Below are 18,039 nucleotides of genomic sequence, written 5' to 3'. Positions count from 1 at the left end.
TATTTGGACGTAGAAATGTTACAGAATCAGTGGGTGCATGATGTTGTAACTGATATTTGTATGGGGGCTTATTTAAAATGAATGAGAAATAAATGTGATTGACTGGTTGATTAGTTTCTAAATTGAGTTATTGAATTAAGACAAAAAGTGCACGACAAATCCAAATGATATAGAATGAAAAACACAACATAATAAATTACACACAATGATTTGGTACCATCAGTTTTCTAAACCTTGATATTGCAATCATTATTCTAGACTAAAAATCCCTTAACTATCACTGTGTGGGTCAAAAGAATATAGAGTTTAATACTTGAATCATATAAAATGAAGAGGTGCAATGGATACACCCTGATATAATTATGGATTATTGTACTTTCAGGATACAGGAGGCCTTTTTGTATTGTTGTTGAAAGCCTGTACAGAGTTAGGTCTCAGTCAGACACTCGAGCCATATGCTGCTAGTCTAATAATAGCCAGGTCAACTCTAAGTAACATGACCATATGTGAACAGGCTTAGGACTTGATCATTAAGCTATATATATATATATATATATATATATATATATATATATATATATATATATATATATATATGTATATATGGAGATGGTGAAATACAACATCAATTAAAATCAATATTATATTAAATTACAAAAAAACATTTAAATGTGTTATGGACTTGAAATGGAATTGAGGAGCATATTCCTACCTTCATTCCTGGGAAGTGTTGGCTCTGGTTTGGAGCTCTGTCTGGACACTTTTACAGCCTCACACCAGAGTCACAGCCTTGTGACTCTGGTGTGAGGCTGTAAAGTCCATGAGATTTTATAAACACTATCTCTGTGTATAAAATCAGCTGACTAATAACCTATCCAGTCTAGAAGGGATCCGCAGGGCTGTGTGTGGCGCCATGTCCGCCTAAGCTGACCGGTCCCAGCAGAGTGAACTCCTCCTCCTCCTCCTCCTCCTCCTCCTCCTCCTCCTCCTCCTCCTCCTCCTCCTCCTCCTGGAGGCTTATAGGGGTATATGGAGACAGAAATGCTCCAGCAGGTCTAATGTGTTGTGAATATAGAGAAGAAAGTCCAGGGGCCCCGGTCATTAAAGAAATAATAATACTTATAACAATAAAATAAAAGTAATAATAATAATACAAGCAAGTTCATTTGGTTAAAAGTAATACTGGTGGTGGCGGTTGGTTCACTTTATTTATGATTATATATTTGTATGTGAAATAGTCATCAGGTTTTATATATATATATATATACATATATACATATATATATATATATATACATATATATATATATATATATATATATATATATATATATACACATATATATATATACATATATTTACATTACATTACAGTCATTTAGTCATTTATATATATATATATATATAATATACACACCTGTCGATAAAAACTGAATAAGGTTTATGCAAAATTACGCATCAATTAGCATGAGAAATAAAACTCAGTAGCAGAATTTCACAGAATGAGATCATAATGATCAATGAAAACAAACCTTTTATTCCACACTTAATTCACTCTAACAGCAACAGCATTTTAAATGACTATATGTTTGTAAGATCACTCTTTCACTCTGAGCTCCCTTCTGTGTCTCAGTAAAACAGTCCAGTCTGAGAGAGAGGGAAGGCCGTCCTTCAGCCTACAGACCTTCTGCACAGTGACATTATTAGATTATTATTAGCACTGCAGCTCCAGAGGCCATTCCGGTTGGACTAAATATGGGTTCTAGGAATTTGATGTTTTAGTATTTCTCCCCACCGAATCATTGCTGGCATTGACGGGAATGTGTATAAAGCAGCAATTAAGATGATCATGAAAGGAATGCAATTTATTTTTTAGGCTGAGAATGTGTGGAGAAGATAATAATAAAAATGTGACTAATAAAGTTAGTTAGAGTAGTGAAGTTGCTAGGTGGGAATTAAGAGTCACGACCTGTGTTTCTAAAATCCTTGCCTCAATCCTGCAGCTCATTTACTTGAGGAAAGTTGTTGTATGACATTAGAATGAAACAAACAGTAGTAGTTGTAAAAGAGATTGGAAATAAATGAATATGTGCATATCAGAGTGAAGAACTTTAAACAGGTTTGATTCCAGTACATTTATTGAAAGAGATTTCTTTATAAAGAGGAAGCTGATAAGGACATGTACAATAATTCTATAAGCATGCAAATACTCGCTTTGGAGACAGTTGCCATGACAACCACCTATTCACCAATTGGTTCTTTCAATCACTCCACACAGTGGAAATTAAAAGAGTTAATTTACTGCCGCCGTAAACTCTCAATCTATTGTGTACACTGCTGATTAAGTATTAAATTAGTTTATTTCATGGAGACCGAGAGTGGAATTTAAAAAGCCTGCATCTCATTTACAGCTCAGCAGATTGAACATTAATTATTCCAGACTCCAGCAAGCTAAAAATGATTCATTAAGAAAAAAACATGACCCCCTGAGGTGAGCTGGGATAGAAAAAATAAAACTCCCACTGAGGCTGATGAACAAGAAAGTGATCAATGTTGAATACACTTATTGTAAGTCGCTTTGGATAAAAGCGTCTGCTAAATGACTGTAATGTAATGTAATCAATTAAATGATCACTTGAAATGGTGTTCTATGGGAGCCGGTTGAAATCATCACTGTGTCTCACCCTGAATCAGACCTTAATGAAAAGCTGAAACAGCGCCCTCTTCTGCTACTGGCACCGCACTACATGACGGAAACCACTTGATTCAATCAAATAAAGTCTGTTGGAGGTATTTAGGAGAAACAACTGCCTGTTCATGTTTAACAATGTCGCCAACATGGTCCAATGTTATAGCAGAGCAACTCTAATTTGACCTGTCTTACTTCACACAACACCACACACACAAACACACTTAGTTTGAATCCTAAGTTTTCCAGCTTTGATAGTATCACAAAATAAAACATTTTAAAAGGCACCTGTGAACCACCCTTGACAGTGTAAGACTGGCAGTACTGGGCTGTTTACTGGTTTGATGGCACATTACTCTGGTCAAATTAGAGCTCAGCACTAAAGCTGTCATATGCCAGGTTTACTGGAAATCAATAATCTTCCTTTAGACCTTAGCCAGCGGGGAAACTCCGCTCCGCTGAGAGGTCATCTGTGGCTGATTTCGCAACTCAAGAGTTTCCATGTTCCCAGTGTGAACAAGTGTCTCTATGAGTTTAAACACTAAAACAAATGTGCAACTATAGCACTGCAGCACGTGTAGGAGCAGAAGCGTCCACACTGCTGGTGGTGTCTGTAACACCGGCGGCCTAAACTAACACAAGTCTTTGAGGTTGGTGTGCTGGGTGAGAGGGGTGCTGTAGTCGGAGTCCCAGTCCCTCTCAAACACGGCTTTCAGCTGGGACTGGATCGTCGGCTCCGGTGACTGGGACGCAGTCTGGTTGACCACCAGCGCCGAGCCGGCCGTGCTCTCAAAGTAGTCACCTGACCAGTTAGACGTACCTGAAGACAGAAACACACTGATTATATTTCGGCCCTTTATCACTCTTTTCCTTGTGACAGAATTGCTTATATTTATACAGTAAGATGTATATATAGTGTCACGCAGCCTTACCTATGTAGGCTATCTTATCGGTCACCATGTACTTGTTGTGGTTGACTCTGGCAAAGGGAATCTCCTTCTGCTTGGGGCTGGCCGGCACCACAAACAGCCTCTGCATAAAGGAAATAACAGTCATTAGGGTATTCATTTTACTGTAAAATACACGTCACCGTGACCAGTTCTTTATATAAAGAAACACAGAGGAGCTACTCACCACCTGGATGTCCAGTTTGCTCTTGGGGTCATACACCGAGGCCAGAGACTTCAGGAAGGAAAACATGACCGGTTGGGTGCTGGCCCAGCAGCTGATCAACAGGCGCACCTTGACCCGCTTCTCGTAGCAGACTTTCCTCAGCTGGGTGTCTATGTCGGCCCAGTACCTGCAGGGGGGAGGCGGCAAGAGGGGGAGCACGATGGCATGAGACGTCACGTTAACCATTCAGATAAAGTCGTGTCCCGATTCTGTTTGACTTTACTTATCCTCAAATAGAATGCTCAGGACATGGCTGCTTTTACTAAATCGTATTTTCATTAAACGTGGTAACTTCGCTTTGTAAATTGTATTTGTGAGATTGTCATTTATTATTGTGTGATCACCACGATTATTGGGAGAATTGGGTCACATGGATATGCGCGGTGCTCATAGTTAATATAAGCACTTTTGAACATTTTAATAAGTTCATCATTTACATTAAATTAGTTTTTTTCAAGCTATTAAAAAATTGTTTGGGTAGTTTGTCAGATTAACCAAACCAAAACCCGACATCAGCCTCTCTGCGACCTTAGGTTTGTTTCCTGAAGTCGTTACATCATCATTAAAGCTCCATGGCACTGAATAGTAACTCCTGGTTGTCAGCGGCTGTGACACCTCTCAACATGAAGATGCTTTACACAGGTAGTTCAGGTTACCTTCGGGTTTAACTGATGTTAACCCGAAGGGAATGACACCGAGATTTAACTCAGTGTTAGAATGCTGGATGAAAAGTCAGGGGATCATCGAAGTGATTAAAATGAATACTGTCGGAGGGATGGATATCTGTACTTAATGTCATGGCATTCCATCTAATAATTGTTGGGATATGTTGGTCTGGACCAAAGTGGTGGACGGACATAGCGTCATGTCGCTAGCATGGCTAAAAGTGACCGTCAGCAGGTTCTAAGAGCTTCACGGACGATAAAACTGACTCCTCTCAACTGTCCTCCCTGTAGTGAGACTTCACAGGTCTCCGACCAGCTCTACCTCTTAGGATGGGAGAACTCCATGGTGGGCAGGTAGTTCATGACAGCGATGTAGATGAAGCTCTCGGCGTCCTCCATCACGCTGAGGATGGACTGAAGGTCTGTAGTCCTGCCCGCTGCACAGAAGGACGGAGGGGAACTCTTGAGAGGAGAGAGAACAGAGATCTTGTAAATGATTTGTTCATTTTATAAACAACATGGGAGCCTTAACAAAAAATCTCCCGTCCTTCCATCCCTGTCCGTATCTCACCGACAGGTAGACGTTGGACGGCGTGCCGTTGAGTGGCAGCTGGAGGGGCGTGTCCTTGTTGTAGAGGGTGGAGAAGCTGGTGGGCCAAGGCGACGGGATGGACTGACTCTCACCCAGGAGCCAATAGGCTTCAAAGATCTTACCCAGGTCTGCAGCCAAGCAGCTGCAGTTGTAGACCACCACGCCCAGCTCCTTCACCTGCACAGCAGCAGCACAACATTCACTTCAATCTCTGACTTTGCTTGAATATTCGGTTATAGTGTCATTTGATGCCTCTAATTATTACATCATATCTCTGTGCAAAGGATTTTTCTTGACACAAATGTCAAAATGTAGATGACAGATGTCTAAGACCACAGAGTTAGGACAATATTTTCTATACTATTCCAAACTTATTTTTAATTACAGATTAAAAAGATTTTAAAAAAAAATCGAAATCTCTCAGAAACTTATGGGATATGGGTTTGCAGTGACAACTCAGCAAATTGAACAGGCCACTGAATATCTGATTAGGAAAGCAAATATTGATGACCATCACACTATTAAGGCAAATTTAGACTATTCTCTCTGCATGGCGTGGGACCGAAAGTTCAAGACAACACAAGAGCTTTCTCTTAAAAGCAAAAGAAACGTAATTCCACTTGGATCTAAAACTGAATTCTGAGTGTAACAACTCAACATACTAAACAATTCATTATCCACCCGGGACACCAGATAAGAAATTCACATTCACAGGATAAAAAAAAAAACGTCAGTCCGACTGATAACCTGTGAGTGTGTGTGTGTGTGTGTGTGTGTGTGTGTGTGTGTGTGTGTGTGTGTGTGTGTGTGTGTGTGTGTGTACCTGTGTGAGGGACCTCCAGTCCATGTTGGCGCTGCCGATGTAAATGTGTTTCTTGTCCACGACCCAGAACTTTGTGTGGAGTACGCCTGAGGTGAGCTCTCTCACGTTAACTGTCCTGATATCAGCTCCTGAAACACAAAGTATTCATTATTGCTCTAATAACAACAGTTATGAGGAAAGAATTCTATTCACAAGCTCAAGAGATAGTCTTTGTTAGTTGGTTCTTTAGTGAGACCTGAATAATATCCGGGTAAGTAGTGTGGAGCAAAAACAAACTTGTTTTTAAATGATTTTTTGGGGCAGAGGCTTCTTATACTTGATACGTAACACGTGGGCAGAAATCTAAAAGAGTCAGTGTTCCTTACTCACAAAAGTAAAAATAGTGGAATTCTTTTTTTGGTGGACAGAGTGCACTCCCAACATGGCATTTTTCAGAATTGTGTGCGGAGTTCCATTTCTTTTGTATGCAACAGAGAAAAACTGTAACACAGCATTTTTTTCCGGGAATTTCACCACACACACCCAGTTCATAATACTGCAAATATATACATTTTGCAATTCTTTCATCAGTGGGCCATACACTCATCACTATAGTGTTACCTCCTTCAGACACAGGTAGAGACTTAACAGACATTTGCTTAAATGAAAATCTTCAAGATGCCACTTAAATGTAGAAAAGAAATCCTGAAATAGATAAGTGTACATAATAAATTGACCCCCCCTAGTGTTTATGTTACATTTACCCATAAAGCATTGCTTTATTTCAACTAGTTTCAGATCATTCTACACTCTCTGAATACAGACCAGAGACTATGTGAGCCAAAGTAAAATTATGTTTAAATATTTTATATCATCATCAATCAGCTGTTTATTGCAACAAAGTGTTTTACATTCATCATCACTTTGGACAACCTAATGTTAGTGATGATGTCATACCCCTCCTCCATGTGTTTCCTGTCTCTCTGTCAGCTCTCAGATGAAATCAAAGCGCCAAAAAGTGATTTTAAAAATTAGAATATGAAATAACTGGTCAGCCTTAGTAAATACAGAAGATTACATGAAGTCAACATTAACCTGAACATCGGTCCGACAGGCGCCGGTCCAAAGTCATAAACAGTCAGAGGGTCACCTGAGTCGTTGAGCAGTTTGAGGTCTCCTTGCGGTTGACTCCCCTGTGGTGTGTTCACTGCGATACGAACAGACAGCTTCCCGGAGAGTTGGGCCAGTGTCTTCAGAATGGTCTCACCCTGTGAACGCAGCAAAAAGGTGATCCTTCCGTTGTAGTGGTTACACAGCTGGTACAACTTTTACTTTTGATAAGTAAAACCTATCCTGAGCCATTTGGCCCGATCACAGCTCCGGCTGACCTGATTGGCTGTCGGCTCATGAGTGCCAGTGTCTTTGTTAGTGAGCGTCCAATAGAAGGAGGCGATGTCGATGCTGCTGCGGGCCTCGCCCATCAGATTAAGCCAAGCCTGGTAGATGGAGGGGTGCGTGGTGCTGGAGTTAAACTCCAGACCTTCAGGGATGCTCTCCACCACAACGATCCTTACAGGGGCGGAGGAGAAAGATGGCATGATGATGATGACTCATAATATCTGCACTACTGGTTCTGCTACAGCTTCTAGAGCTTAACCAACAAACTCAGGTGACTCTTTTAATCAGCTAGGGAGCAAACAAACGAGTTCGACCTGTTGCTTATGAGAGTTCATCCTGGTACGAGAACACACACAGGCATCGGGTGAGAGACGTCACCTATCGTTGTGAAGTCTTTCTTAAAACACATTTTAAAACGCAGCCTTATATTTTAACAGTTTTCTGACAACATGCAACTTTCTTGACGTGCAACTTTTCTTCCAAATTTAAAAACATCATATGTTTAACTCATGGCACGTTTCAAAATAGATCATTTTGAAACGTGCAGTAAAAAGGACTACTGTTCTTATTTTAACCAATTAAAGTTCCATGGTGGTCCACCAGTATGGGGCGGGACTTGGCCTCTCTATTACCTTCTCGCCATCAGCTGTTGATAGCAATTCTGTACTGCAGAAATGCCGAAGATGCATTAGATGTTGGAGCTGACAATCAGAGTCACATTTACATTGTTTGTCTGGATTGTTTTACAACTGCAAAATGTGTCAAGATTGACAAAACAATGTCCACTCAAGTTCAGCTTGCCTGCTTGTTTGTTTGTAATGGAGCTTCTGGATCGAACAATCTCTCTAAGCTTAACTTAAAGTGCTTTGAATAGTGGGAACCTGCAGAATCCGATGAGCTCTGAACTTTAAATTGACATCAGTCTACACAGACACAAGTCTTTTGCGTTTGCTCTCAGATGATCATTATTTAATAGCACTTACATTAAATATAGGCTATTAAAAGAGCTGATGTGATACAGAGTTTGAGTGTCCGTGTGTGTGTGTGTGTGTCCGTGTGTGTCCGTGTCCGTGTGTGTGTGTTTGCTGCTTACTTGCAGGGGTCTGAGCAGGACTCCCCCCGGGTCGGACGGAGGCTGCTGCTCGGGGCCGGATGGTGGGAGGAAACCCTCGGTGTCAGGAGGATGTAGAGGGCCGTGGCGGCCAGCAGCACAGTGGCCACAGTGGCCAGAGCAATGACGCACCTGGAGTTCTGGAAGGGGAAGGGGGTAAATCACAATTGTATCTGAAGTGGTTTACCTCTTTGAGAGACGTGAGGGCTGTGTTGGACAATTGACAATAAGGTAAATGACCATGACTTGATTTGTGTGTGTGTGTGTGTGTGTGTGTGAGAGTGTGTAACGTACCATCTGTGCTCTCCTGTTGGCCTCTAGTCTCCTCCTCTCCACGTCCACCAGCTGCAGGCATCAGAAGAAAACATGAACACGATGAGGATGCAACATTTTTGAGTATTTTAATCCCAACCTCACCAGATGCAACATGCAAACTGCGAATCGCAACACAAGATTCTTTTCTTACTGGGAACACGGTATTTGGAACCCAAACTACTACCATATATACTAAAATTAAAGTGGATATGGACACTTTCACTCTTCACCACTGTTTTTTTGTGATTTGGTTAGACTGAACCTTTAAAGAAGAAGGAGGAGGAGAAGGAGGAGGACCTGGTCCGTGACTCCAGTGTTATTTCCACCACAGTTGAGTTGATGGAGAGTAAAACCAACTACAGCCATAAATATGTATAATTTGTTAATATTATCAACTCTGTTAATGACACTGGGATCAAAACATAAATAAGAGTGACTATATGAACAGAGATGTGATTCAGGGTCACATGGGATGAGCTGTCTTCTTACAACAGACGATATGGGGAAACGCCCCAGTTCTGATCGGAGAAACAAGCTCGCTGAATTTAACAAAAAATGATTTTCTTAATTTTAAAATACATATATCCATTCTTTGGGTAAATGACAGATTAAATCTTGACAATGTCAAGATGAAAGATTCCAGTCTCAAGTTACAAGAGTCGAAAAGGATATATTAAAATAGATTTTTTTAAATTTGGACTAATGAATCCTTAGGTTAGAGAAGCTTTACCCAGTAAATGCCTGGTATTTTTTACATAACTATCAATTTAAACAAATAATCCCACAATGGAAATCATTCAAAATCAATAAAAAAGGCACCTTACCTGGTTGTAAGCGACGTCTGTCTTCATTGTGAAAGACAGAATGATTTGATCTTTATCAGAACTTTCAGCTTCAGGTCATATGATGATCCGCAATTCTTAAAAAACCCTGAAAAAAAACACACAATGTCACATCATGTCTTCATGTTTCTGTAGTGAAGCTTTGATGAAATACAATACACAGAAACTTTTATTTGATTTGATCCATTTTTTGAGAAATAGAAAATTTGACAATATTTTGATAAAAGGGGGTTTCTACAAAATCTGTGTGAATAAAAGATACACAGTGATCTCAAACACCATTGTCTCTCCCCTACACACACACACACACACACACACACACACACACACACACACACACACACACACACACACACACACACACACACACACACACACACACACACACACACACACCTAACCTTTACAGACGCGACAAAGCAAAAGTTCTAGATGTATTCAACGCCACGGACAGAGAATGACTCGCACAGCTCATCTCTAGCACAAAGACCCACAAATGGCTCCAGCTGCTGACAAGCCAGGGCTGCTGGGAACTGAGCTCACAAAGAAAACAAAAAACTGTTTACTGGAATCTGAGGTCTCGTGATTTATGATGTTTGATTGATTGCACAAAAGAGAGAGGAAGTATGGAAGCTTGAACATGAGACTGACTCAGCTGATGGTGTATGAGGAACATGCAATGTATTGGACTAATGAATGAAGACATTTTTGGTTTGGGATCAATCATGAGAGTCTGGAAGTTTTTAAGCCATGCACATGGAGGAAACAAGCTCATCAACAAAACACTTTGTTTTTAAGAGACTGGCTTTTCCTTGAACCAATTTCAAATAAGAAATAATATTTCCTGCTCAAGCCAAAACATGTAGTTTGATGCTCTTGTGTATGCTGATTGTTTTAGAAGGAGGAAGACAAACAAGAACACATTTGAGATTTTAGCTGTGGTAATGGAAACCAAAACAATGCAGAGTTATACTGGAATCGAGTCTGGAATAATGACTCTGACATATTTCATTACTACAATTGAAACCAGCACTCTGGTTGGATGAAGATATTATACAGGTATTTTCAAAGCCTTATGGGATAAAAGGTTTATTCAATGCATAAACCTAGAAGCATTTAGCTCCTCTTGCATTGAGCTTTATATTTATTTATATTCCTTTATTGATCCCCATGGGGGAAATAAATACACATACTATACAACTACACAGACAATAAATACACATACTATACAACTACACAGACAATAAATACACATACTATACAACTACACAGACAATAAAATAATACAACTATACACATACTATACAACTACACAGACAATAAATACACATACTATACAACTACACAGACAATAAATACACATACTATACAATAGTAAAATACTAATACAGACAATAAATACACATACTAATATTATACATACAAAGATTAATTGGATAAAGATAGATTATAGATTAGATGTAGTTGTATATACTGTATTTATTTCTTTATTTGTATAGTATGTGTATTTATTTTATGTGTATTTATTGTATAGTTGTATAGTATGTGTATTTATTGTCTGTTAGTTTATTATGTGTATTTATTGTTGTATAGTATGTGTATTTATTGTCTGTGTGTATTTATTGTCTGTGTAGTTGTATAGTATGTGTATTTATTGTCTGTGTAGTTGTATAGTATGTGTATTTATTGTCTGTGTAGTTGTATAGTATGTGTATTTATTGTCTGTGTAGTTGTATAGTATGTGTATTTATTGTCTGTGTCTGTGTAGTTGAGCTGCTGTAACACTTGAATTGTCCCCATGGGGATCAATAAAGGAATATAATAATAATAATAATAATAATAAAAGATAGATATAAATATAATTATAAAGATAGATTATAAAGATAGATTATAAAGAGGATGGTCTCTTTAATCTACAGATGATAAACTATTGGAAGTAAACAAAGCCTGTAATTAGCACAGGCAGCAGAGGACAGAGAGACATAATAACACAGGGTTAGCTAGCTAAGACTGTAGATAACCAGGCAACAACAACAACAACAACAACAACAACAACAACACAAACAAAGTCACTTTCGGTCGTTAAAACCTGTCACTCACCTGTTATCATGTGTCCAGGTCAATTTAAAACCCCGCATATAACACATATAGTCACATTTACGGTTGTTGCTTCATTGTTAAAGACACGAAGGCTGCAATAACAGGTTTACTGACGGGGCAGAGCGGTCATGTGATCCGAGCCGGACAACCAATGAGAGGAGAGCTACTGTCGTGACGTAGAAGAGGCCAGTTACAGTAGTGCAGTTCCCCGTTTGACCCACTAGAGGCCACTGTTTAGCCGTGAGAGTGACACAAAGCATTACATTACATTACATTATATTACAGTACATTACATTACATTACATTACATTACATTACATTACATTACAGTACAGTACATTACATTACATTACATTACAGTCATTTAGCAGACGCTTTTATCCAAAGCGACTTACAGGAAGTGTATTCAACATAGGTATTCAAGAGAACTACTAGTCACCAGAAGTCATAAGTGCATCTCCTTAAAGCAGAAACCAGAGCAAAAGTATAGTGCAGAGGCAAATTACTACGAAAACAATAAGTGCAACAGACTAATATGAATATAATAAGTGCTACAAACTACTACGAATAGGATAAGTGCAGTAAAGGAATACGAATTCAATAAGTGCAGCGAACTGATACGAATACAGTAAGTGCAACAACTAATACGAGTGCAATAAGTGCTACGAGGAAGACTCAGGGTAGTACTTCTTGAAGAGGTGAGTTTTCAGCCTGCACCTAAACTAGTGACTCCTGTATGACAGCCACAGCTGTAACCTGACAGAACGGCTCCACCTTTTGAATAAATACAAAAATGGAGCAGGAGCACAATTAATTGAGGTGAGACGCTTAATGTGTAAATGGTAAATGGACTGTACTTGTATTGCGCTTTTCTAGTCTTCCGACCACTCAAAGCGCTTTTACCTTACTAATCATTCACCCATTCACACCCATTCATACACTGATGACAGGAGCTACCATGCAAGGTGCCACCTGCCCATCAGGGTCTCTCTAATCATTCACACCCATTCATACACCGATGGCACAGCCTTCGGGAGCAACTCAGGGTTAAGTGTCTTGCCCAAGGACACATCGACATGGACTGCCGGAGCCAGGGATCGAACCGCCGATCCTCTGATTGGAGGACGACCCTGCTCTCCACTGAGCCACAGCCGCCCCGTTTAGGGTAAACTAAAGTCGGGTTTAACTAATAGACAACACCATGATCATTCCCCAGTTGATTACTTACATCAATACATTTGCTGCAGGGTTTTGCCATAAAAAAGTTCATGACAGCGGTTTTATCCGGTCTTACTTGACCTCTGACCTGACTTCCCGGATGAAGATCACCTTCTTTTCCTCAAAGTGGGTCAGGTTAAAATACACAAGACGTTACCGCCAACACTTGTAGGCATCATGTTTTTTCTAAAAATGCAGGTTTATCAAATTAGTCATTTTATATTTAACGTATTCATGAAAAAGAAGCAGGTCCTATTTTATATTCTGGCACCTTTCTGGGCAGCACCACAGCATCTTAATGCAGTCTTAATATCTAACATTTCACTAAGAAGCATTTACAGCTGATCTGTTTATATCCGTGTTTTAGCTGCACTGTGGTAATCTCAATTTAACATTTGATTTAATGGGTAATGAACTTGTGACCCACCAGTTTTATGCATAACTGTATTGCTGCAGCAGGTAACCAGGACGTTCCTTCCTTTCTTCTGAGGAAATATGTGCCTCTTTATTGGGGTTGGCAGAATTAAATATTGCTGTGCAGTCTGTTTGTTTAGAAAGGATGTAGTTAAGATAAAAAAAGAATGCGTGAAACTGCACAACCCAACATATCAGATTCTCACTTCTACTGAAACATAACCCATGTGCTATTCTAAATACTGGGAGCTGGACAAGGCCATTAAACCAAGACCAAGACGAGTCATCAGGCTTCACTTTAAGTGGCATTTAATTTACTACTTTTATATGTTTCAATCTAGTTTGAACTCTGTTCAACCTGTCAAAGTGTTAAAAAATCATATGCAACAAGTATTTAACTCTATTTACTGTAACATATAAAGAACAGGGACAAGAGATATATACATGCAGTTCACACCGACATTAAAATATAAACTGATTCCATTGGGAACATCTTTTCATTGTTAGATTGGAAGTGTTGAAACTAGGCTTCAGTTCAGTAGCCACTCTTCTCATTTCTCTACCTTTGGAAGAAGTCCTTTTGGCACCCATGACGAATAAAAGAGGCGTGACACATTCTTGTGGCATTATCCACATTGTGAATTGAATCAAAAGTAAATATATAAGTTATAATGAAGGCTGGTATGCTTTTCTGACCGATGAAAAAATACAGCGGTGGGCTTTAACAAAATGAATTGACGGATGGTGCCGTTGTACCACATGTTACAGGGACAGTTTACCCCAAGATCAAGTATATACATATTTTTCCTCATACCTGTAGTGTTATTTATCAATTCAGGTGGTTTTGGTGGGAGTTGTCTAAAGTTTTGTAGATATCGGCCGTAGGGATGTCTGCCTTTTCTTCAATATAATGGGACTATAGGAGCTAAATTCCCACATGAAACTTCTCACAACAAGGTCTGTGGATTATCTTGAGTAACAGGCTAATATTTTCTGTAAAGAAAAAATCTCTGTGTTATTTTTTCAAAATGTATTTTTTTTTTGTGCTTTGAGCAACACAAGCCGTTTTCCACCTAGTTCCATTATACTGGTGAGAAGGCCGACATCTCTTAAACCAATATCTCCAGGTAACAGGTCAATTGATTAATAAATAGAACAAAAGGAAAGAGAGGGAAAATATGTATTTTTATTTGGGGGTTCCCTTTTCGACGGCCTGAAATCTTCCTTCTCCTCTTCCTCCTCTCTCCTTGCATATCTTCTTCCCCCTGCTCCGCTCGCATCTCAGGTTGGAGGGACTAAGACGCTAGGAGAGGAGGAAGAGGAGAGGAATCGAGGATGCACAAACTGAGAAATGAGGAGAGCCCTAACCGGAGCCACAGGTGTGATTGTTATGACTCAACAGGGGGCGCCACAGTGCAGGTACAGACTTCAGGATCTCTGAGATCTCCAGATATGAGCTATGGGTGGAAATAGAGCCAGCAGAGGGAGATGATGCATAGAAGGGAGAAGAGAGAGACAGAGGGCAGTTATTTTCCTCCAACAGCTCACAACACAGAGGGACCAGGAATATTCATTAAAAAATATGATCATAAATATGGCTCCATGAAAGGTGTGGTGAACGGTTTCCTTTTGTTAGTGGTGAAAGCTGCCTTTTGATAAGAGAGAAAGAATTCCACACACACACACACACACACACACACACACACACACACACACACACACACACACACACACACACACACACACGCACACGCACACACACACACACCTTTTCTCTCCCCACTGCATATCTTTTTTAAAAGGTTTCTAGAGCAATATAAACATTCGCTTTTAAGTGTGTTTATTTCCACTTCGAGGTGTGTGTCGTGTGTGTCTGTGCAGGTGTGTGTGTCACCATGGAGACTGTATCCCAGAATATCCCAGACAGTTTTATTTTTTTACAACAGCTTAGGCCGAGTTATGGCGAAGCTGACGTACTTCACTTCCGCAGCAGAGATCCCTTCCTGTCCTCTCCTAGTCAGTGATGCTTTTTTATTTCTTCTGTCACCTACAATTAAAAACAAATTGATTTCTTTATATTTTTAATTTGTCTTATAGTTAATAGTTGTGTAAAGTGTACAGTGATGTGTGTCTGTGAGTAATGGTGTAAAAGTGAGTCAGTTTTCCAACTTGTTTGAATCTGCTGAGAGTGCATCATGTACAACCCCATAACTCCTTTTTTTCCCTCTTATTTTTAATCTACTTATCTACTTCCTGAATCACCAAGAGCTTGCTGATAGTGGACCAACGTACTATAAAGTTCTTTATTTTCCCCTTGGAGCTCCTTTTTCCCCAGAGAGGGTGTGTTTGTCTCCCAGTGCGTCAGGGCTGAACCCGATGAGTCATCGAGCAGCTACCTGAACTTAACTGAGTCTCTACCTTTTTGTTGCCGACACCACTTCCTGTTTTCCACCTCGGTGTAGTTCTGCTCTTAGAGTGGCTGTTTTAGCCCAAATGGGTTTCCCCTTTGCATTCTGGGTAACTGATTGTTCGTCGTCATCTCTATTGCCAAGTCCTCAAATTAATAATTGATTAAGTATTTCCATTTCTGTGTGAATTCCCCTTTTCACCGCTGTGAAATTATGTAATCCTCAGTGTGGTCCTTGATGGATTCAGTTTAATCCTCTACACATTCTGCTAAAAATACAATCAATTTCGCTCTTATTTGGTCAGAATCCAAAAGGGGCTTCTGTGAATGTGACATTAAAATGTAAAAACTAAAATAACCAACACAATAGATATCTGCAGATACTACAACTAAATAAAAACAAATAATCCATGCTAGATGTGTTTACTGGAAATGTGTGAGATCATGCAAATAACAACCCGCCTGTTTTATAATTTTTTTTGTTTGTGTTTTATTAAGTGAAGAGTCTCTCCAAGGTTTGATTTTACTATTTTTGGTTGCGTGGGACATAAAAAAAGATGGTGACGTCACCGAAGCAAACCTCTGTTCCGATGGTGGCATAACAGTTTTATAGCAGCTCTGTTATTCAGATGCCATACAACACCAATTTCTTTTTTTTAAATCCATTCATCATGCTAGACTGTTATTTAATAAAAGACAATTCTTCAGCCACACATTGGCTTAAACTAAAAATCAACTCAAATATTTTACATTACTCCAAACTGTTATTGTGTTGATTTCCATAGTTAAACTTAACTCATTACATGCTCTTCTATCTGGTAAAACTAAAAAACAAACAACTCAATCTTAAACCAAGAATGTTGTTCTCAGTTCCTCTAAAGTTTACACATTTCTAGTGCTGAAACAAATCATTTATTAGTTGACCAACCCAAATTTTTTTTGACAATGTTGAGAATCAATCCATAATTTAATCATCCCGTTCTAAATGTAAGGAGTTTTTGCTTTCCACTTGTTTATTTTGTTAACTTTCGGACAATTGGGACCAAAAATAATCAACAGATTAATTGATAATGAAAAAATCTATAATCTTGAATTATAGCTGAAACTTTTAGTTGATTAATCAATCAGTTCATCGGCAGATAAATAATCAACAACAATTTGAATAATGGATTTATCATTCCGGTATGTTTTTGTTGCCAGGTCCAGCTTCTCATTTGAAAGGATTTGCTTCTTGTTTTTTTCTCATGTAATAGTTCATTTTCACAATTTTCAGACTTTTTACAGGCCAAAAAATGAATCGATTAAACAGCCTGACTTCTCTTACTCTCCTGCAAAAATAAAACAATGAGTCCTTTCATATTTCCTTGTGGAGCTTCTGCAACTTTCCTTTGTTTCTTGCTGTGTTGTCACCTCATTTAAAGGAACATGTACATCTCTCTTTCTGATCCTGGGTTCATTAAAATACTTCTTTCTTCTTTATGTCCCATGATGCAAAGGACCAAAGAGCCACCGTGGTGCTGTTGAGTAACAGACAGTCACGCCCACAGTTCAGTACCCGATGTACCGTACTGACTCACAGCGTCCTGCTTAGTGCCGTGCTTCATTAGTCATCCGCTATTGATCTGTGGTTCTCTTGCATGTTCTCTTTCCGCCACTCAGTCTCCCTCCCTCCCTCTCTCCCTCTCTATTTCACTCTCTCTCTCTTTCTCTCTCTCTCTTTCTCTGTCACACACACACACACACACACACACACACACACACACACACACACACACACACACACACACACACACACACACACACACACACACACACACACACACACAGCTTCCAGGATCTGTACAGTTAAAGGATGTAGAGAAGGAAGTGGAAAGACGGCTCACCAGTCACCACCCAACTAACTGACTGGCTTGCTGGCTGTTTGACTTGTTAACAGGCTTGGTTGAGAAACAAGAACTGTGACCTCACTGATCACAACTACTGTGCATTACTGCACCGACCCAAACCCTGAACTTCACTCTAATTCTAACCAAAAAAAACTAAAACCAAGTCCAAACCCCTCAAACAGCTCTTAGGATCAGGACAAACGTGCTCAATTTCCAAAACTGTCCTCACCCTAGGTCTAAATTGGTCCCCAAAACACACACACATACACACACACTACCTGGACCACACCTAAAGCTCTTCCAGTGCAGCGTGCCACAACAAAACATTCCCTCATGTCAGAGTTGCTCAACTCCTGACTTGTGATAACTTTTTTTATGAGCTGAGGGACAACAAGGCCTCTGCTAAGTCTTCAGGAATACATGCTGT

At 39.6% G+C, this 18,039-nt stretch overlaps 1 protein-coding gene and 1 long non-coding RNA gene across 3 annotated transcripts in view; both read right to left on the bottom strand.

The window, feature by feature from the left end:
* The window catches only part of LOC129097744 (uncharacterized), a 4,163-nt gene extending 3,315 nt beyond the window's left edge, over positions 1-848 (bottom strand). Inside the window, exon 1 of the long non-coding RNA XR_008531522.1 lies at positions 713-848. This is a non-coding gene — a long non-coding RNA (uncharacterized LOC129097744). The remainder of the gene's footprint in view (positions 1-712) is intronic.
* A 630-nt stretch (positions 849-1,478) lies between these two features.
* Positions 1,479-11,796, bottom strand: pld3 (phospholipase D family, member 3). 2 transcript variants are annotated; one of them, XM_054627076.1, is made up of 13 exons: positions 11,688-11,796; positions 9,989-10,120; positions 9,570-9,675; positions 8,725-8,775; positions 8,413-8,570; positions 7,310-7,490; positions 7,072-7,189; positions 5,943-6,070; positions 5,099-5,296; positions 4,850-4,989; positions 3,824-3,989; positions 3,622-3,721; positions 1,479-3,509 (listed from the first exon to the last, which is right to left on the bottom strand). In XM_054627076.1, the coding sequence occupies exons 3-13, from the start codon at positions 9,594-9,596 to the stop codon at positions 3,322-3,324; spliced, it is 1,455 nt and encodes a 484-aa protein (XP_054483051.1). In that variant the 5' UTR covers positions 9,597-9,675; positions 9,989-10,120; positions 11,688-11,796; the 3' UTR covers positions 1,479-3,321. The 2 variants fall into 2 exon arrangements, with proteins under 2 accessions (XP_054483051.1, XP_054483007.1); XM_054627032.1 differs by lacking the exon at positions 9,989-10,120.
* Between the last annotated feature and the right edge of the window lie 6,243 nt (positions 11,797-18,039).

The sequence above is a fragment of the Anoplopoma fimbria genome, chromosome 1 (assembly GCF_027596085.1).
Source record: "Anoplopoma fimbria isolate UVic2021 breed Golden Eagle Sablefish chromosome 1, Afim_UVic_2022, whole genome shotgun sequence".
Taxonomy (NCBI): domain Eukaryota; kingdom Metazoa; phylum Chordata; class Actinopteri; order Perciformes; family Anoplopomatidae; genus Anoplopoma; species Anoplopoma fimbria.
Note: the sequence above shows the minus strand (reverse complement) of the source record. Positions and strands in the feature narration are given on the sequence as shown.